Raw genomic sequence first — 21,406 nt, 5'->3', positions numbered from 1 at the left:
AATGTATTTATCTGCCCTTTCGTCCACCATTCATTCCTTCCTTTTTGTTCATCCATTTATTCATTTTTTCATTCATTTGTTTATTCATTCAAGGCATACATGTGTGTTTAGTGACCTTACAATGTATGTTTTTACTTTAGCTGAGGATCAAGTTAAAAGGGTGATTTTTCCTCCCAACAGAGGACTGAAAGTGTGCTGTAAGAGGACAGTTGCACTTGTAGGGGTCTCATTCCCCTGATGTCTTGGCAAAATCCAATTAACGTTCCTTTTTAAACTATTTAAAAAATTTATGATCTTGAATGATATTTATCAGAAAACTATGTTCTACAATCTACCTTTTGTAAATCATACAAAAAGAGACTCCTCTTACCTAGTTACTGATTTGTATGATTGTGTGGACTGCACTCCATTCTGTTATGATCAGTTACTTACAGGACTGGTTGTATGGTGTATCATTTAAATATGAATAAATGTGTTTTATCAAGTAAATTAATGTCTCTTTATGTGAAGAGGATGCTGATTTCAAGTCTAAATCCTGTTTATCTAGTATTGCTTCTTTTAAGGCCAAAGATCATGATGCTACACAGCCAACATGCATTATTCAAATAAGGAGAGCAGACATTCAAATCAACCAACCCATGTATCCCACAGAGCTCATCAAACTAACTATCTCCAATGCAGAGTACCCTGCTGGCAAAGCGATGCTCATGTGTGCATATGCTGATACATCTGCCCAGGTTTGTACATCGACCCCAAAGAAGGTGACTACACACATTGAATCAGTCTCATTTTTTCCTTCGAGAATTTTCAACTTTCCTTTTTTTTGTGGAATTAAGGTCAAACCTCCTTGTGTTGCCATCTCTGATAAGTCACCATCTGTCTAGCATGCCAAACTCAGTTTTTCCACTTTCAAGCACCATAGTTAAACCCTGTCATAAAAAAAGAACTTTTCCAAAAAGTGACTAACCATCTTGGTGTTTTCCCGTATGACCTAGACAGGACATAGTGATCTTCAAGGATTAACACTTTCATGCTGTCCATCTTTTCATTGCACTCACCATAATGCTGTAGCACAATTTTTAGTCTTTTATAGTCTCTTTGAAGGTGCCAATAAATTCTGTCACCACTTGAAGACAAGGTATCTCTCCACTGATTGCTGAAATCTATTAGGCGCATTTGCTAGTCCGAAAGGCATGACCAAACGTTTAAATTCAACGCGAGTGGCCGTTACAGTCTGATTGGATATGCCATTGAAGATGTAGGGACCATTGCTTCAAAAATCCAAACTTCTGTTTCACCAACAGTGGGGGATGCAGTTCCACCTTTTAATTTTTGAGTTGCTGGAAATCATGCATGTGCAGACACTAATGCAAATGCAAGAACTTTACAGTTTACTTATAATACCTTCATTGCCCATATAGATAAATGACCCTTTTTTGAGGGTTGCATGTCTATATGGGTCTAAAGAATGGCATAGTTTTCTAACTACATGTTGACTGGGATTTTGGTCATGTGGCCTCAAACTAGCTGGTTGCCAGAATCATCAAGCTGCATTATGAAAATGTTCCCCCAAAATAGACTTCTTCTGTCAAGCATTTTTTTCGCCTATAAGCTAATATAAAAACTAGGAGTGCAACCATTGCTTTCTTTCTCTTCTCATCGTCCTATATTCTTTTTATTTTATCTTTTAATGATTGGCAGAATTTTTTGAAAACATGAAGCCGGAATTTTGGAAACATATCTAGTGACATTTGCGGCAGTTAGAGTGAAAAAGTTCTAAAAGGCAGGGGTTTTTCTTGCATCTGATAAGCTCGAAAATCGCATTAGTGGAGGAAAAAAGATGAGTATTACTCATTCAGTTAATGCACCTTTTCAGGTATTTGGTATTCAAGTCAGCCTATCTCAGCTTCACTCAGATGCAACAGACCCTCCTGTGTTGAGCATCATTCCTCCATTTAGTGTTGCTGGATCAAATAGAAATTGCATCCTGCCTGGAACTTGGTAAGTTTGTTGCAGGTTACCCGTTTGATACACAAGCATTAGATTGCATTTTGTATTCATTGTACATAAATTATGTTCCAGCCATAAAATAGAGACGAATCTGTAGGTAGGTCTGAAAATGGAGATCCAAAGATCTGACAGTCTTGTTTTGTTATGAATGTGCCATGTTTTTTACCAAAGAACTGTGGTGCACAGAACGTCTTATAGTCAGTCAAAATATCTGGCTCTCTGATCCTTAATGGCAGCCCTAAATGAAAATGAATAACTGAACAAAAAAGGCATTGTTTTTGCAGTTAATCATAAATTATTCTGATGTGGCTGGAGGTATTTAGGAAAGATGAAGAAGTTTTGCGCTTACATAGGTTATTTCACCTAGAATTGACAACTGTCATTTAATAAGAATATCTTAGCTGTGATACATGGGCCGTGTTCTTGTACAATATATCCTTTTTGGTGACGTTTATTTGGTCAGGATGGGTAGATAATGTAAAAGATAACACTTGGCTGTATCTTTTTGTATTAAAGGGGTGGAGCTGAACTCTTGAAGAAGGAAGGTCATCTTGAAGTTCCCAGCTGGCAGGTGCATCTAAGAAAGCCAGAATTTCTACTACTTTCCTGCATTGCTGAGTCGTGGGTCAGTAGCTTTTCTAAAGAAGGAAGAGTGGCACCAGTTTCAAAAGCTCTTGTTGAAAGTACCTTTTGTCCAAACGGTAACTTTAAGAGATTGTCATATTATACCCTTAAACCATTCAGACCTAGCCTGCGTCGCAGAAATGATTCAACCCCGGTTAGTAACGTTTGGGAAGGAGCGCTGAAATAATTGTTCTGGGCCGCCAACGGTCTCAACGAATTACTGGAAATGTGTTTCGAATTTCCTTTCAACCTTATTGGAACTCGACGATGGCTTTCTTAACAGGCCAATCATGCAGCATACTCAAATCCTGGTACACACGTGCCTAGAACAAGGATTTTGGGGCTGTTTCACAGATGGACTCAAGCAGAGTATAGTTTTGTCTGTGGTGCAGGCTCATTCACACCTGAACTGCCCTCTGGAACCTGAGGGCACCAATGACTTCATGTTCAAAGATGGCATTAGCGTACAACTCATGTGTCGTTAAACAGATGAGGCAAAGGCAAAGAAGCGTCTTAAATTGACTGGTTTTAGATTGCATTAAAAAAATATTGAATCACTGCCCACTGGTACCTTATTTAAAAAATGCCCACTTTATTCAGTGTCTTTATTCGAAAACCTTTTCTACAGCGGAAAAATGGGTAAAAGAAGTGAAAAAGACGGGGAGAAAAGAAACCTAAATTTTCTTTGGATTCTGTACATACCAAAACTAGAAAGCTGTATGGTCAAACCAGAAAAAATCTCATTGCATAGGCCCATTTTATTCGCTTACTTTGAAGCGCAACAGTCAGTCATGCAACGCTCCAAAGCTGTCTTGTAACAAGACCTAGTTGTTATTGGGGTGGGGTGCGAGGAAATATCAGGCAATCATTGTCGAAAGTTGCTGTGCCTAAGGATGTTTGCGTTTACCTTTGATTGTCCGAACTGGCCGGCCAGACCAGTCCAGCTGTAAAGAGAATTTCACGTTTAGCCAGGACTATACAGCCAGATCAGCCTGAACAATATGCACCACGTGCACTGGTACGGCCGCTTCATCCTCTCTTTTGATGAGCTCAGCACCCTTAGAGTGGCTTTCGTTTGAGTGTCGTAAAACCAAAACCAAAGTAATTACTCTGGCCAATCACATAGGACACAGACAATACATTGAACCAATCAAAACTCGAAGTAATTTCATGTGGCTGACGCAAAGCGCGAGAAATGCATGCGAGCGCGTCACAATTGGCTTTGGTTTTACTTCTGATTGGATGAAAAGGTGGCACGAATCTTTTAAGCCAATCGCATCGTGTAGAAAGTGCAAAACCAATTACTTTTCGACACTCAGATGAAAACCGCTCTAATTACATTACGGTCTAACAAATTGATCAAGTGACAAGCTGTTAACATCATTGAACAATTGTTTTTTTTCCTCAAAATTCAGATCAGGAATTAGTCACCCTTCAACCTCAGCTACAGTTTAGTGTGTCAAACATTGATGTCCAGTTTTGTGAGACTCTTAATTTGATTGGCGCTAGTGGTTCCATTGGAGCCGTCGAAGCGTCTCTAAAGTCCACATGTGAGTACAGTGTTATGTTCTGATTAGTACATGTACACCTTGGATTTGTGTTGTCGGTTTTTCGTTATGTAAAGTATTTTTTTTTTCTTTTCTTGCTTTCCATTGTTCCTTTTTTGTAGCGGAAGGTGGTGTCGACGAAGCAACACCGTTAATTGAAGGTCCATCAGACACGTCAGAAATACACACGGGAAATTTGTTTAGGTCAACCCATCTGCGAGAAAACATTGTTGAAATTACAGGACCTGTTTTAAGCTTTACAGTTCAGATGCCACAGGCTGCCTTCAAGAGTGGTGAACCTGTGACGCAGCCAGGTAAGTCACTACTCAGTCCTCAGTCGAGAGAGTCAATCTTCCGTTGCACCAGAAAGCCAGAATGTACTTTATCGACTTATCACTTTTTCCTGTTCCACGTTTGCACCAGAATTTCATTTTACCTGAGCTGACTTCTCTTGAACAATTCTGTTTCTCTTTACTCTATAAGGATTGGAAGGTGAAGCTTTCATCGAAGCGAATCGAATCAAATCAAGTGAAGGGTATCAAGTTGGGCGCGAGATATCCACAAATACTTGCTCTCGACTCCTACTAGGCACTACGTGATTTGTTCGCGGAAAAAGCAAACTTAAAATCCTCACCCGGGTCCAACCCGGAGATCGAGCCCGCCATATCCTGTTCGGCAAACTAGCGCTCTGCCGACTGCGCTAGTCCTGGTAAGTTAAAGTAAGTAAACACCCTTCTATTCCTGATCATTGCTTTTGCCCCCTCATTAGGTCCTCCAATTAGTGATCACGTGAGTGGTCTTGTCCTTTTCCATCTCAAGGGCATCACAGTGTGCCTTGATCCGCTGCTTTACAAGTGGATATCACACCAGTCTCCTGCATCAGCTGCATCACCACGCCACAAGGCAGGACGAGAAAGGACTAAGTCTAATAGGCACCAGTCCCTTACAAGGACGCCGTCAGCAACAACGCCCAGAAAGAAGTCATTCGCAAGAGGTATGTTTTTATCTTCTCCATCTCCCAGATAACTACTGAGCATTTTTGGGCTTCAGGTTGTTTCAACAAAGTGAGAATCTGCTCACGGCAGCTGGAGAGCTTTTGTCTACGTAAATAACGCGTTGTGAACGTTAACTGAATGTTTACAACTGACATTTCGCCTTGGTCTTATTACCGTACTAAGTCATATAACATAAATCTTTTGATTAGAAAATGTTTAACTATTTATCCTTTAAGCCTAACTTTACAAGCGAAATAACTTTTGAGTCTGTCTGAAAAAGAAAAAAAAAAACAGTATACTTTTATTTGGCACCGTTTTCTTTTTTTTAGAATATTTGGTCTTTTACCTTTAATAATAGTCAGCAAGAAATCTGTTTGTGCCCATCGTGGAGAACCATCCAGTCACTTCTCCCGGGTACTGCCTGCTCTGCACACACTCTGCTCAGGTACTAGTTTACTTGAGCTGACTTCACATAAGATTCTGTTTATATTCTTCAGGTTATGGATCAGCAACTTCTCCAGCAAAGGATGAAAAGACAACAAACAATAAAACTGATAGCGCAGTAAAGCGGAGTCCAGCAAGCGATAGCCCTCAAGAGACGGCAGATGGGAGAAGAGCTTTTGAGAGCTGGCTGTTTGACAAATTATCCTTTATAATATCCACGGAACTTCAGGTATGTATGGCTGAGCGTCACTTGCAAATATTAAACAATTATTGGATGAGGTAATCTGTAGGTTGCGCTGATTTCCAAAATTACCTGTGGGCTCTTAACCAATGAGAAGACGAATAATGTATTTTCTTTACCTAGGTGGATCTCAAGAGTGTGGCAGTCTTCATGCCTACTGAACATATTATCCATGACCTTTCATCTAGCCGCATCGCTGTGAATTACTCCTTGCAAGCTCTTAAAGCAAACAGCAATTGTTTTCCTTCCACTTTGGTCGTCTGCCTTCCAAGTGTACAGCTGCAAAGTGCAAACCATGAACCCATGTCGGTTAGGCAATCCTTGCCAGTTAGACATCACCACAGAGAAATGGCGCGACGAGAAACTCTGCCGTGGACGCTCAAAGCAGAAAACATGGCGGTTTACTCAGTACATGTAAAAAGAAATTCAGCTTGGACTACAGAGGATTTTCACCCTGTTGTGCATTGCTTACTGGAAAACGTTTCTTCTACTGCTGTACTTGCCTCGGCTCGTACCTCATCCGTGCCAAGTTCTTCGTTAGCTCCGCCACAATTTCTCAAGTCAAATAGCGTAGGAGGTCGCAGAGTTTCTACTCTTGGTTTTTGTGTTCACACGGATTTTCAACCCATCGAAGTCAGCTGTTCAAGAAAGCAGGTTAATAATTCACCATTTTCCGCTCATTACGATGTTCTTAACTTAGTTTGGATGGCATAATGTAATTTTATTTCTCGCTGCAAAGATCAAGGGTTGTTTCCCACCATGATGTGTTGTTTCTTTTACAGATGAAACTTGTAGCCAATCTTTTAGAAAGTCTCCTATTAACTTGCTTTTTCAACCCCACCACAACTACTTCCGCTGACACTACTTCCGGCATACCCGGCTCAGTTCCACCGACACCGACCCCAGGTCTCAAAAGGACAATGTCTCTGACGTCATCATCTGGTATGGACCAATTGGAAACTGACAGTGTGCGTTCTGAAAGCCTGTCGTCAACAACAATATCACAAGTTCAGCAGGTACTTCATTACAGTGAACTGTTTCGTACCCGGACAGGACTAGCTTTCGGCCTTATTACGTGTCTGCCTTTTAGATAGGTAGTTATTTGAACAAAATCAGGCAACAACTGGTGAGTGCTGTAAAGGGGATATGTCGCGCAATTTGCTACCTTTTTAAAGAGCTAAAACGTGTCTTGGCATCAAGTGAAATCCAAACAGTAATGGTCTAGTCTTGTTATTTAAAATATTATTTCGGCATCAGTGCAATAGCATGGGGAGGACCCGGGGGGGGGGGGGGCGTGGATCCCCCAATAATTTTGACAGGCACGTTTAATTTGGTCAGCGGCCACGCTCTTCACGCTCCTCTTCGGTTCAATGTGTTCATTTCGGTTCGTTAAAGCTGACTGAATGGTTTTATTCAGATAAAAATTGCTGGAAATTAATGCTCTAGGAAGGATGAAAATGCTATTTCAGAGACCCTATATTTCAAAATCGTCCGGGGTAGCGTTCCCCCCGGACCCCCCTAGCAGCTCGCGCCTTCGGCGCTCGTGATTGCCCCCTCCCCCAAATAAATCTAACCTTGCTACGGCACTGGGAATTGAAACTGTTTTCTGACGTCTGTTGCTGATGAACATGGATTGAAACTGGAAAAAGTTGGGCCAAGTTGTGACTCAAAACAGCAATATCCTCGTGACATAGCATCTTTAAAGTGATGGCCGCCGCATACGTGTATTCATTTCGAAGGAACTTATTTTATTGGTCTCTACAGTTTGCATAGGGTACAAAAATACAATACTTGAAATTGTTTTCTAGCTTAGATCGTAATTGCATTGATTTTCCTTTTGAATGCGTCATTGTTTTCCCTCTGAGCGGAAAACTCTAAAAAATTTTCGATAATTACAGCAAGGAGCCCAAAAGTGTGATCGCTTTTGATTTATTTACATTCCTTCGTAGAGATTTAATCCAATTAGAAGCCAGCTGGAAACTGTCGTCGACTTCTGATTGGTTAATGTCTGCATGAAAGAATGTGAATTAATTAAACAAGGCCACACTTTTGGGCTCCTTGCTGTAATAGATGCAGTACACTTTTGCCTAACGCCACGATGGTCTACTTTTCAAAAGTAACTCAAAACTTCGTTTTTCTGTAGCCGTTAAATCCTGTACAAGTGTCTTTGTGGTTGCAATGGACCCTGCCCCGTGTTGTAGTGAATCTGTACAATCGGTCAGCGGTATGTAACTCTGCTGTATGCGTCAGGGCGGAGCTGGAGGATTTGACAGCGTCCATTGATTACGTGGATACCTTGCTTCAAATGCAATACAAGGTCGGAGCCTTCAATGTTTCACATTTCACTCACAGGTATGTAAGGTGAAGAGGATAACACCTAAACTAGTTTGTTTTCTTAGCCGTTTATTTTCCGTTTACTTAGAAAAGCTATCAAACTATGGGCCTTATGTGTCTCTCTGCTTCCCCTTTTTTTGTTTATTTTGAATATATCAACAACAACAATTACTAGTAGTAGTGCCACTAGCACTACCACTATTCTCTTGGGCGCCCATCGAAATATTTTAGGGTATTTTTTTCTCTCTGGAAATCACCCATCCCCCCTCGCCCCCCCCCCCCCCCCCCCACCCCCCGCGAAAAGCCAAATAAGCGGCCGTATTGCAGGGGACAGGCAATTTCTTTTGGGTGGTCCATCCGTCATTTTTTATTTTTTTTCAACGGAGAAAGCTCATTTTATTATTGGGCTGTGCCACGGGCAGCTCGATAATAAAGCATTTCTTTACTCATTTAAACAGCCCCGGTGAGTCTTGGGCACATGGCCGCTTCAACGGCATACTTTTCTCCTGTAATGACGTCATCTCTTCAAAGTCGCTGTTAACCACATCTAAGAGGCGTTCGTCCAGCGGTCGTCGTGAAATCCCAGGCCACGGACCACACGGTTTCCTCACGGTCATGTACAAACGCTCGTCTTTGCACTTGAAGAGACGTCGGTCCAGTTCCATGGAGAGGCCTGTCAAAGAAGAGGACTACTTCAAAGATCAACACGAGATCCGTGTAAACATTCAACCTTTCGATGTTGTTTTGTGGTGTCCACCAATCGTAGCGGCCTTAAACACCTTTGATTTGAGTTTGTTTGAGAAGTTTCGATTCTTGTCCCAGAATGAAGCTGGCGAAGAGAAAGCAGAAAGTTTACTTCTTCCCAAGGAAAACGAGGCAGATAGAACTGAAAATATTACTGTGAATATTGACCTTCTTCCTCTGTTGTTCGTTAACATGAGAAATTTAAGGCTGTTCATCCCAAGCGTGTCAGCGAGTAAAGGGGTAGATTCTTCCGAAATAGGAAAAACGCATTTTGAAGAAGATATGGCTGTGGTCCAGTTGTCCACTATTAGTATGTCTCCTCACCCTGATAATCCAAACTCAAGGACGGTTTTAAACCGTGAATATTACGAGAAATTTCGCAAGTTCGGACGCAGCACTCGACAAGCTCTGGGTTATGATATTCACGATGTTCAGTACCAGGTCGATCTTTGCGGGTTTGGTGTGTGGAGTGGAAGCTGGGAACAACTCTGCGGGACACTGAAGCACGAGAGTGGACTGGAAAAAGTTGGGATTGCTGTGGACCAGAATCCTGCACTGGAGTGGAACACACAGATGTGGTAAGAATTTTCAGTTAAAACTACGAGTGTTGTAAAGGACGTTATCGGAAAGTAGCATGAGAAAACAGCCGACGTTTCGATGCTTCCCTGGGAAATGACGTCTGAAGAAACAAGCGCAGAAATTCCATACTGATAGCACATCACTACCCAGATCTGGATAGTGCTTCTTTTGGATGAAGCAATTTTTCTACCAATCAGAAGCACTATCCAGATTTGGGTATAGCAGCGCGTCATCAGTTTAGAATTTCTGCGGTCGCGGTTTCTCAGAATCGGCGAAAACCACTGGTGTGGTGGCGTCGCGAAACGTCGGCTGTTTTCTTAGGCTGTAGGAACTCAGCTTACGGGCATTCACCGTTATTCAGGACTGGCGGGCCAAACGAGTCCATTCGTAAAGGGAACTATTCCACTATTGATCAGAACTGTCCCGTCAGATCAGTCAGCCTGTGTAGCTGGAGATTTTTCAGTCTCTTTCTCAGAAGTGGTAAACGTCAAGCAAAAAGTTTCGGAAAAAGCTTCCTTCAGTTTGAATGACAGTTCTGGCCGGCCTGTTCTGACTTTTGGTAAGCACATTGCTACTAGAGCTGACCTTTTGCGTGAGTAAGTGAGGCCAAGTTGCAGCAGTAAGCAGTTACGGGACTCAAGTCTCCTCCTACCCACAGCTGGATTTGTTTCTTTGTTGTCTCTAGTCTACCTCCTCAGCCACGCATTTAAATTGTGAACGGTTTACCTGACCTAGTTGATGCACGTTAGAAATTTGAGTGGCGTTATGTTCTTCATGTAGTTGGATTATTTTTCTTTTTGAGCCGCGAAATGCCTTTCCATTCAAAAAAACTTGACATTTATATTTGCTTGGTTTTCTATTTCACTCATAAACTCGTTTGATTCTATCATCTGAACCAGGCGTGGAGTGGAAGAGGTGAATGTCACTCCAATCATATCTGGCTCAGACTTCAGGATCGTTCTTGCGCCCGCGATATCATTGGAGAAGCACGTGACCGTTAAGAGTTCTACCATGACAGAGTATGTCCCAACATGTGGTTGGTCGCTGGAATTTAATGTAGTCACAGATGTTGATTGTTTTCTGAACAAGAAACAGGTAATGTTTCAAGCCTAGCTTCTTTTGTTCTATTAAATAAGATAGGCCTTTTGGTAGCTTGAGAAAGCAACCGACATTTCGCGACGCCACTTTTGGTTTCCTCGCGAAGTGACGTATGAGGAAAGAGCGCAATCAACCAATCAGATACACTATCCAGATCTGGGTAGTGACGCATCATCAGTGTCGAATTTCTGCGCTCTTTTCTCAGACCTCATTTCGCGAGGAAACCAGTGGTGGCGTCGCGAACTGTCGGTGGTTTTGTCAGGCTAGCCTTTTCGTGTTCGCTAATGGAATGTACCTCACTACTTCCCAACTATTGACGACAGCCCTTCTAAAAACTCTCTCTTCCTGAAATTATCTCACGATTTGGACGGAGTTGCCTTGAGCTTAGCCCTACCTCAGTGGGTGTGACTCGAGCGGCAACTTTTGAATTTTCTGGCGTAAAAAGTCCGATGAGAAAACAAATTAGATCTTTATCTACGCTTTACTGTTATGCCAAAACAAAAAACGCTGCGATTGTAGAGGCACTACTAAAGAACGACGTATTAAAAAAAGTGTGGGTTTCGAGGATATTTTTTGCCTGCATTTGGCCGTGTGACGAAAGTATATTTAGAAGGATTTTGTAAGATACTGGTAAACAAATGTCACCTTTCAAGAGTAGTACTGAAGAGGATTTGTTTTAAGGGTGACGTTATATGATATTTTTGCAGACTGGAAAGCTAATCCCGATCTAGTGCTTGTATTCTATTACTTGTAACGTGGATGATAAATAGAACAGAGTTTTCTCGAAATTGCCTTGAAAAGGCTAAGCGAAATACTAATGACTTATGTTTGTATTTCGGTTGGTAGATCCAACTCCTGCAGACTTTGTTAGCTGAAAATGTCAAAGTCCTTGCTACTTGTTCTATGAATGCTTCTCCTAAAGAGAGCGTCAAATCGGACGTTAACGCATCAGGCGAAGCTATTCCGAAGAGCACCGAGAAAATCGATAGTGGATTTGAGAGCGAGCACACTGCAGTCAATGCGAAATTCAGCCAAGGGCTTGGGGGCGCGGCACATCTCTCCCAAGGAAAGATTCATGGCGATACAGAAAGCCTACCGGTATTTGAAACGGACACCCCGTGGGAGGTGTTTCTTACCGGGAGGAAACTTACCGTAGCTGTCTACAGTCGAACTCACCGAGACACCAAACACGCTGAGAAACAATCGTCTTCCACTGTTAAACCAAGTGTGCCTGGTAGAAGCAAACCATCGCTGATAAAGCCAGTATTGCGTGCTGAAGTAGTTCATCCTGCCTTTGTTGTGAATACGCAATCTTGTGGTCCGCGAATTCAGGTCTCCTGTTTTGACATCAATATGGCTGGACCATCACCTACCTTAGGTATGTAATAGGTCTTTTCGAGACGTCCAGGCATAGATACGGAATTCAGGGTTCTTGTAGACAGCTTCTGCTACTTTGTTCTGGAATTATGAAACCCTTGCTGCTTAATTTTCCACAAAATGGGAACTCAACGAATGGGGGAAATTAAGGTCTGGCCGTTTTTTCCTAATTTTTTGCTGTAAATATGAGACTTACTATTAACTTTTTTCTTTCCAGATCTGTTTATAAGATAGGCTGATTTAGCAACAGGACGGGAACGTCAGTTGACGACGGGAAAGCGCGCAGAAAGGACTAAACAAGACTTCCGGTGCCCAATTTGCCGCTCTGCCATTGATCAAGCCAGTTGTTTGATCTGCGCTCGCCGTCGTCAACTGACGTTCCCGTTTTGTTGCTAAATCAGCCTATTGGGATGCTTAAGCAACGCTCCTCAACCTGAAGTAATCTCTCAAAAACGTCTTCCTCACTTCCCCGTCTCAAAAGCAAAATGGTCGATCTCTCGACGTCAGCAGTAGTTGTTGCATGGGATGCAATTATTGCGAAGCTGATGCGTAGCACGTGCAGTCGATGCTGAGAAGATTGTATCAAAGTTCAAGAAAAGAAAAAGAAACTCATTGCCTTGTGTTCACGTCCCCCACAAAACGTGAAACTAGGCATTTTCACGTCATAGTCGTGCTGTGATGGCAAAGAAATATACAAAAAGCGTGATGCACGTGCACAGTTGTTATTTTGCTAATCTAAACCTATTGCTTTTTTTTTGCCGTTTTCGTTGACGTCGCTGTCGTCGTTGCTTGAGCTCCCTAATGGCCATTTTTCCCCTGTCCTCAGTAACAGTCCCAGAGGTCTTTGCGAAAGTTGACTCAGCTCATGTTTCCTTCTCGTTTCTATGTTACCTGTCCTGTGTAAAATTTAGTGTTATGCTAAGTTGGCCGTATGAAGGACTGGTTTGTTTCCCAAGGACTGTCTGGCAATGTCTTTGCCCCAGAGAAAATCCATTCCCGAATTTTTCTTTTTACTATTGCTGGATTTTTTTATTATTAGGTTCCGTTTACAAGCCTCTTCCTGATTCACTGGATTACACAGTTGATTGGTTTAAGAGCGGAGCTGGGGTCCCTGATCCTCACAGTGGGATTTTACCATCTCTAGTGACGGTAGACGTCACAAACTTTCTATCCGCCCCAGGTAAGCTGTTGTTAGGGATCTTACGATCCAACAACGGCGAAGTCCATGGAAACGTCGCTGAAAAATGGACTTCGCATCCTTTCACTTTTTTTCGCGATTATTCCAAGGGGCCCAGCCCAGTTACTTAAAAGAAGGGAATTTGGGTTGAAGCTGAAGAGAAAGGACTGCGCCCAAGTTGTGACAGAGATGGTAGAATTTATCGCCTTGCCGTTGCCGTTCCCAAGTAGACTTAAAATTTGGTCATTTCACGTCCTAGTAATGCAGGGACGGCAAAGAAGTGTACAAAAAAGCGTGATGCACGTGCAGAGTTGTTGTTTTGCTCATTAGACCTATAGCTTTGACGTTCCCGTTGCCGTCGCAGTCGTAGTTTCGTAAGGTCCCTATTGAATACATATCGCGACCCTGATCCTTGCCAGGGCTCAAACCCGGACTTACCGGTCCAAGCAAGGCCCTAGTAAATTCAGTTAATTGTTGTTCTCATTTCAGCTGATGTGTCAGTAGACATTGGTCGACCTTTTCACTTGAGCTTAAATCCTGAAAACATAGAGGAGCTCGCGGAATTCTTTGACGGATTGGTGCTTGCTAACAAAGAGCATTCAGGACTCAGGGACGTGGATAATGCGCCTAAGAGAAGGGCCCTATTTCTTAGCTCCATTGGTTTGAGTACGTCGGACATCTTTATACAGATGGAAGCTATTCAAATTCTTGGCAAACCCAAGCTGCTTTTCAGTGTGGTTGGAATCGAGGCGAAGGCGTCTTTAAAACCAGATCATCAGGGTATGTTATAAAAGTTGCTTTGCTTTGTACTGGAATTAATTTTGCGTAGGAAATATTGTGGCTGTATGTGTTTCATTAGCACGCTTCGAAAAACAATTACTTTTGATTCGTCGCATAAAACTAAAAATAGTTTGTAATCGGTTATGAAAAGTAAATGAAGTTTTTTTTAAGATACTTGCTCATGGCTGAAATTTGTAAAGACCGCTTTAACATGGCGATAGATACCTGTCAATGATATTGTTGCATCAGTATAAGATTCTGGGTAAATGCTTACCTACCCCTCCCCTAAACTAACATTTTGCCTAAAGACTCAGGGGTAGTTTGGGGAAGGGGTAGCTTCCAAGAAACTTCAACGAGCAAGCTCTCAGAGGACAGGGGTGGGCAAGGGAAAAGAGCTAGAGCTCTTTTTCTCCCCACCATCCCCCTTCCCAGGAAAGCTTGTTCCCAGACTCTCGTCTTTCTGTGTTCTCACCGCGTTTATCCTCTGTTTCTAGGCAACCTGAACAGAGTGGACACAAAATTACAATTACATGGAGTAGGATTGGCGACTTCAATTTATGACAGGTGCCGTTCACTGATTCATCCATTTAGCTGCTCCATGGATTTGGAGGCGGTCTGGGCCCCTCACAGTCGGGACTTGCTGGTTCATAGGTAAGCCATATGTTTTTTTTGTTTAAAGATTCTTTCGTTCGAGAACAGGTTTTGGTAGCATTTTTTACGTTCGTTTAGAGCCTCTTTGATATCAAAAGTACTATACCAGCAATTTTGCATGGATTTGTATGTGATAGTTTTCAGGTGCCTAAATTTTTGTGACAAAAAAATTAACTTGCGGAAACATGGCGCGCCATTTTTTTTTTTCATGTTTCAAAGAATAATTGTTATATATGGAGTGGGTTTTACGGGCAGGATTAACAACAAAAGCGTTGTGACATATTCAAAGATGACGGTGGTTTCTAAGCTCCTTGTACTCGCGTAGTAGCGCCCTTCGTCTGGTTCTAATGTTTGTTTCCACTGCCCAGAGCCCCGCTAAGGAAAGAGTTCTCAACATAAAAAATGACGCGTCGTGTACGCAAGCAAATAGATTTTCACATTAGAATTTGCTCGTGTGGACTGGGCTTACCTACTTTTCCTTTATTAATTGTCTTTTCTTTCTTTGTAGTGGCTGCGGTGTTCCTCAGTTGTACGTTTTTGTGGAAGCAAATTGCGTTCAAATCAGTGTTGGTCAAGAGCACGTGACTTGCCTCAGTCTCCTCACCGATTTAGCCCAAATGTCTACCATTCCACCAACGGCTGATGAGCAATCAGCGGAGCCTGGTTTTGAGACCAGTGAGGTTGCAAGCCACACTGAAGTGTTCAAGTCTTTTGATGACATCCGAGCCGGCTCTTTTAGATATGTCACTGCTTCAGGTAAATTTCCATTTGTGGGGGGGAGGGGGTAATATGCCCTTGGTGACTGGCCTGGAGGGAACACTGAGCCGAGGGAAACAATGAGGTTCGAGGAGAAACAAAACTTACTGTTTTCCTGTGGCTTCCTCAGTTAAGTGTTTTGTTCTACCTCCCAATTTCGTTGAACGAACTATTCATGCGTTTTATCTATCAGTTTATTGGAAAATAACACAAATCACGACTGGCACATAGTTTTTGCCCAGCTTCAAGAACCACAACCTGATGACCAGCGAGACTAAAGGTGCTCAGGGGCATGGTTTATGAGTTTTGTTTGCCCAAAGGGGTTAAATTGTTTGACAAACAGCACGTGACGAGTCTTCATCCTGTCGGAAAAGGTGCTTGATTTAGAATAATACCCCTCAATGCTCCATGCTCCTTTATTTCTTCCGTATTTTACGATACTTACAAATGATCGTTCATTCATTTCTCAGGAGATCTGGATTTGCACCACCCGGAACCTTGGGAAGTAGTTTTCTCATCAGACGTCAGTGATAGACCTCCCACAATGACCTGGAGATATCCTGAACCGCGGGCGTTGTCAGCGGTTGATCTAGTGCCCTTGCCACTGTCAACACCTGTCTTAGTCAACACTCTGAATATGGGTGAAGAATATCAGGTACACGTATCGTGCTGCGTATTATTATTCAGAAAATTCCTAGCCTGTCCACAGCCGCTCTTTGTGTCGTCATGCAACGCTCCTAGGAGCACTGCGTGACGACACAAAGAACGGCTGCAAAGCTAACCTGCGATCAGGCGTTTTTTTTTTGAGGGGGGGGGGGAGGCGGGGGGTGCAAAGGGGAAAGAAAAGAACGCTTCCTTTTCCCCTCGCCTTCAAAACAAAATGGGAAGAAGGACCACCTGATCGCAGGTTAATGCAAATCAGAGTAGTCCACAGACGTTTTTTTTTTCGACAATTCTACAGTGCGCGTGATAGTGAGCGCGGAGCGCGAGAAAATAAAGAAAGGATTTATTTTCTCTTTTTCTATCCCCTTCCTTTCACTTACGGTAAATAAATTCCCCGCTGTTTTTATTTTCTTACGCGCGCTAGGTCATCTCTTAAGAAAAATCGAGAGTCTGTGAAGAGGCTAGAAAAATTCAGACCTCGTCGCAGGCCCGTCTCAAACGGAAATGATTGAAATGCTGCTAGTGTCATGTCCAGGTTTCGATACTACTATCGATTTGGCCAAGAGCTATCATGGCTCTTGATTTGGCATACTACCGCTATTATTTTTCACTATGTCTAAATCGAAAGTGCAACATTTAGTTCTATGTTCGTCGCTAGCAAATCCCTAATGTGTACAAGACTGTTTTAAATACTTTTGTGTGTGTAGGTTCCTTGTGTTCTTCGTTACTGGGATCCGACTCAGAAGTGTTATATCTCGTACAAAGACTTTCAACTGTCGGAAAACAACACCACCTCCATTGCACTCCCGGACCCTGTCACCGCTAACCCCTCGGAAGTGATCGTGGCTGCAGAATGGCAAATAGTTGTCGATGTGACTGTTGATATTGAATATCCGGATGATGGCAGGTTAGTGGCGGTAGGCAATTTTCACGCGACTAAAATAAAGGAGGGAGTTTTTCTGATAGTTGTGAAAGATAGTAACTGTTAAGCTCGGTGAATAAATGAGAAAATGCTAAGAAAAAACTCCAAGTTTTGGTTACAATGTTTTTTATGCGACACAAATCGTGCACAACAATTCAACAGCGTCGAATATCTTCCGCGTAGTGATAAATCATAAATTAAATAATAGGAAAGATGTAATATTCGTCAAGATGCGAGCGTGTGTGGAGGTAGGCTCCCAGGCCGTTTTTTACAATCATGGACTTCATTTAAAACAGTGCTATCTTTTTTACAAACAACTGGCAGTTCCCTCACCCCTCCCCTCCCACCCACCCCCCCCCCCCCCGCTTTAAGAAAAAATGTGGATACATGGACTCAACGTTGCATGCAGGGGTAGGGAGGGGCATGTGTGGTTGTAACAAGCGCCACAAATGCAAATATGTTCCAAGACTTTTGTCCAGGATTGTAGGTTTGCATGTCACAGACTGATTGATTTTTAGTCTTGTTTATTGGATCTGCTAACTTACTTTGCCGCTTCAGAGTTTAGTTCTTTCTTTATTTTTGTTTGGTGTTAGTTTTAATGGTGATGATACCAGTTCATCTTACGCGTCACCGTACCGCTCATGGTTAAGCGCCACGTCTTTGGCGGCGTCTGTCAAGGTGAACTCCGTCGTGCGTCCCGCTCTTAACCCCGCGCTGTCAGCTCACGTCAGTATAAACATGCTGGAAGTGAAGTGTAGCAACCAACTACATGCCATCGGTCAAGGTAAACTTTAAAATTGGAAAAAATAATCACGTTACAAATATTACAGTAAATTGTCTTTAAGACAGATGCTGTTGGAACAGACATACCAGTGAGTGTACGTCTTAGAGAAGTGTCCGCTTTGTAGAGGGTCAAAGAAGACTGAGGATCCACAAGGACCGTCTTAGGTGTCCGTTCAAGGGAATTGTTCTTCTCACAGGGATGGCCATTAAGAGAGAGTTGGTTATATTCCGTTATTTTGTGTTTTTTCAGCTATTCCTAAACACCTAAACGGATTTGCAATGGACCCCTCCCTACCAACAGACCAAGAATTTTTTCTACTAAGTATCGAGGGACTCAGCGCCATCGTAAAAGATGTGGGAGGGGAGGGCGGATTTTCACAGGTACAGACCGAGTGGAACTGCCATGCACAAGTGCTGGACTATGGGGACCTTACGTATAGGCCTCTTCTGAGCCCCTTTGATGTGGGACTCACTGTGGCCCTGTATCACGGAGAAGTGGTAAGTGAAAAGGAACGAAACTTTGAGTGAATGATCCTTGTGATAAGTGATCAATGTGGACGTGTAAGAAAATAAACTAATAGAAAGTTTCCTTAATAAGCTATTTCGATAACAGTGCTGGGTTTAAGTAGCCTAGAAGAGTAACGTAACTTAATAAATTTTGAATTCAGTATTTCATATTTTATATCTGAATTGTAATAAACATTTCTGTTCAGCAGGCCAAGCTTACCAAGGACAAACAATCCCCCACTGGTTCCCCGGGGTGGCTGGATGTTGGTCTGGAAGCCGGATCTATTTTGATGCATGTCAGTCAAAGCACAGTCCACACAATAGCTTTATCGACTACTGCTTGGGGCCAAACTGGGCAGCGTGACGCAGAAAGGGTTATTTTTAATCACTACATCATCTGTAATGACACACACGAGGCTTTGCGGCTTGGTCAGGTGAGTGAAATGTTATTGTAATGACTCTTAATGAATTTTCCATTAATACAAAACCTGTTGGAATTTTAACAAGCACTAAATCCCGGCTCTTTAAATGAATATGGCCTACGCCTGGTGGTGGGGGGGGGGGGGGGGGAGGAGAGGGGTACTGCCATATATTGGATGTATAGGTATGTGCCGCTGTGAAAGATATGGTTTTCAAGCAGTTTATTCAGCGAGTGTGGGTGTAGAGTTGGGTATCATTTTCCATTTAAACTGATCAGTTGGTTGAAGATTTTAGTCTAGACTAGGGAAACTGGGAATTGCCACTCCAAAAAATAAAATAGGCAAATGTAAAATCTACCCGCGAGTAAGTTTAATAGCACACAATGCGTCGACCTCCGCAATTTCTGGCAAAAAGCGACTCTAGGATAGGGGATAGGGTAGCAACATTCTGGTATAGGCTAGGGGTTCCGGAGTCCTAGCGGCACATCCCCAACCAAACATTACTAAAGTACCCCCCCGGGGGGGGCTTACTTAATCTGTTTATCAAGTCTTAATTCTTTGCCCTCCTCCCCAGGTCGACACGGACGAGTCTTTGTTACTCCGAAGCCGCCAAGCGCATGCGTACAGCTGGAGAACTCCTCATACAGTGAAAGACAACCCCAGGCTTCACGTCTGCATAGAGACCGAGGGGGACTGGCGCTGGTCTGAGCCGTTTGAAATTGACACCGTCGGCGTTTTCAGTCGAACCATTCATCACCGGCTTCACAGTGCTACTCTGTTTATCGAGGTAAAGCAGCTGTCTGGAATGCAGAAACAGGTATGTACACAATTTTGGTATAGTACTCGTTACCAGAATGAAAAACATTCAGGGCGAAGCCCTGTCCACACCAATGTTCAAAAGTATGCCATCGAAAAACTCATCGATCGATTCGCGTCCACACTACCGTTCTGATGCGTTTTCGACTGCCCACACTAAAACGTTCAAAAACGATAGAATTAAAAAGTGTAAGTGTGGGCAGAAGGCCTAAACGCATCCAATTTTTTGGGGGGGCGGGCGGGGGGGGGGGGGGTAGGGGGTCACACAAGGTACATTGTGGGAGATGTGCAAATGGTGAATTGACTTCAATTCTGGGTAGAAATTCTTAAGTTTCACTTTCATTGAAATAGTCAAATTTGAATTTATTCACAAACCGAAGTCGATTTTTTGAAGCAAGCCTTACAGTTCCAGATAAGAGCAGTTGCTCAGTAACTTTCATTCACAGACTTTTAACTTAGAACCAAAATACACGAACTACAGAAGTACTGCGTTTTTTTTTCAGGTTTTAATTCATGGAAGTCACATAATTGTGAGTCGTTTGTCAATGGATGTTGATGTACAAATTTTAACAAATCCTTCGTTGAACTCTGGTCAAGCCTCCAAGGCACGCTATCAGGTAAACAGAAAATAAAATGCTAAACGTCATTCTAAAAGTGTATTGTTTTAAAGTAGAATATTAAGGAAAAGCTTTTTGCAGGCGACAAGAGGAGCCTGCAATCCTAATCTCCAGCCAACCTCGTTCCCAGGATCCTTTCCTACTCGGCCCACGAAAGGTTGCCATTACGCATGCACAACACGTATGTAGCCAGCGTCGTTTGGAACAAATGGAATGCACAGAATGCAATCTAATCACGTTTGGGCCTCCTATCACTCGTAATCCGATCACGCGTGTTTCCGAGGTCTATCACGTGAAAACCAAAGTGTTGGAGAAAAAGCTTTTTGACCTTCGATCATGTTCGCCCGCACTCCGTAACCAAAGTATGCATATGTAAAGTTAGAGAAGGAGAGAGTTAGAAAAGTCACTTAACGATCATCCAAACTGAAGTTTAGTCCCAGGGAGCTGGTTACACTTAGTATTTACAGGCAGTTTTTTTTGGTCGTGAAAAGCAGTGGTGGCCCGCAAATAACGCACTGAATATCGCATCCTTGCTAAATAAGAAAATGTTTCTTTTAATTTTAGGTCCTTGAGGATGTCTCCCTTCCCGCAAACACAACTCTGCCATCTTACGTCATATCACATGGCGGACTCGCAGGCATGCGCATTCGTATTCCTAACAATACCACATGGTCTGATACATTACCCCTGGAGCATATAGAAGGAAGTGATAAAGGCCATCATCTGATTGTACAGGTAACAAGACCTACTGTATATGCGCGTTGCAAAATGTCTTCTCGTTTGACGCTAAATACACCTTAAAAATATTTTGCTTCTTGGAAGTAGACTAAACTAACAAAAAGTAAAACGTGCCGTACATTAAATAATTTTCAGAGTTTCGTGCTTTTTACTTTGCCCTGACTGCATAGCCTGTGTTCTTACTTACTGTTGTGAAAGGTTTGAACCCAGGAGTCATTTCATAAGTAGGTGGAGCATGATCGTAATCCCGAATAGGACTGTTGTTGACAGTGATTTTCACTGACATTTCGACAACCTGTGCGGTAGACACTATCAATAACAGCCCTATTCAGGACCACGCTTACCCGGGCGATCATGCTTAATATACTTACTTATTATGTTAAAAACGCTATTATCACTGCGACTTTTTCTTTCATCTTCACATGAATGCGCAACTACCCTAACATCTTTTGAAAGCACTAAAGTTTTTTTTAAGAGTTTGATTATTTTTTACAGCTTCTTGGCGTAAAGGATTTCCAGACGTTTTACTTCTGGTATAGTGTGGAGAAACCCGGACCGCCGGACCAAATCAAGGTTTGTATTCT

The 21,406-nt window shown here is 42.7% G+C and overlaps 1 protein-coding gene across 1 annotated transcript in view; it reads left to right on the top strand.

Moving 5' to 3' along the window:
* LOC140936373 (intermembrane lipid transfer protein VPS13B-like) overlaps positions 1-21,406 on the top strand; it is a 39,744-nt gene that overhangs the window by 8,167 nt on the left and 10,171 nt on the right. Inside the window, exons 5-30 of the mRNA XM_073385839.1 lie at positions 564-737; positions 1,877-2,001; positions 2,527-2,711; positions 4,050-4,184; positions 4,304-4,495; positions 4,951-5,175; positions 5,674-5,849; positions 5,985-6,515; positions 6,644-6,877; positions 8,005-8,213; positions 8,654-9,517; positions 10,418-10,613; positions 11,463-11,994; positions 13,033-13,173; positions 13,660-13,950; positions 14,445-14,601; positions 15,110-15,357; positions 15,828-16,012; positions 16,728-16,927; positions 17,536-17,726; positions 17,976-18,223; positions 18,439-18,666; positions 19,226-19,468; positions 19,971-20,084; positions 20,649-20,819; positions 21,318-21,395. Coding sequence (XP_073241940.1) covers positions 564-737; positions 1,877-2,001; positions 2,527-2,711; positions 4,050-4,184; positions 4,304-4,495; positions 4,951-5,175; positions 5,674-5,849; positions 5,985-6,515; positions 6,644-6,877; positions 8,005-8,213; positions 8,654-9,517; positions 10,418-10,613; positions 11,463-11,994; positions 13,033-13,173; positions 13,660-13,950; positions 14,445-14,601; positions 15,110-15,357; positions 15,828-16,012; positions 16,728-16,927; positions 17,536-17,726; positions 17,976-18,223; positions 18,439-18,666; positions 19,226-19,468; positions 19,971-20,084; positions 20,649-20,819; positions 21,318-21,395 — 6,273 coding nt within the window. The remainder of the gene's footprint in view (positions 1-563; positions 738-1,876; positions 2,002-2,526; positions 2,712-4,049; positions 4,185-4,303; positions 4,496-4,950; positions 5,176-5,673; positions 5,850-5,984; positions 6,516-6,643; positions 6,878-8,004; positions 8,214-8,653; positions 9,518-10,417; positions 10,614-11,462; positions 11,995-13,032; positions 13,174-13,659; positions 13,951-14,444; positions 14,602-15,109; positions 15,358-15,827; positions 16,013-16,727; positions 16,928-17,535; positions 17,727-17,975; positions 18,224-18,438; positions 18,667-19,225; positions 19,469-19,970; positions 20,085-20,648; positions 20,820-21,317; positions 21,396-21,406) is intronic.

The sequence above is a fragment of the Porites lutea genome, chromosome 5 (assembly GCF_958299795.1).
Source record: "Porites lutea chromosome 5, jaPorLute2.1, whole genome shotgun sequence".
Classification (NCBI taxonomy): domain Eukaryota; kingdom Metazoa; phylum Cnidaria; class Anthozoa; order Scleractinia; family Poritidae; genus Porites; species Porites lutea.
The sequence above is the reverse complement of the archived record's forward strand: the minus strand, read 5'-3'. Positions and strand labels throughout refer to the sequence as shown.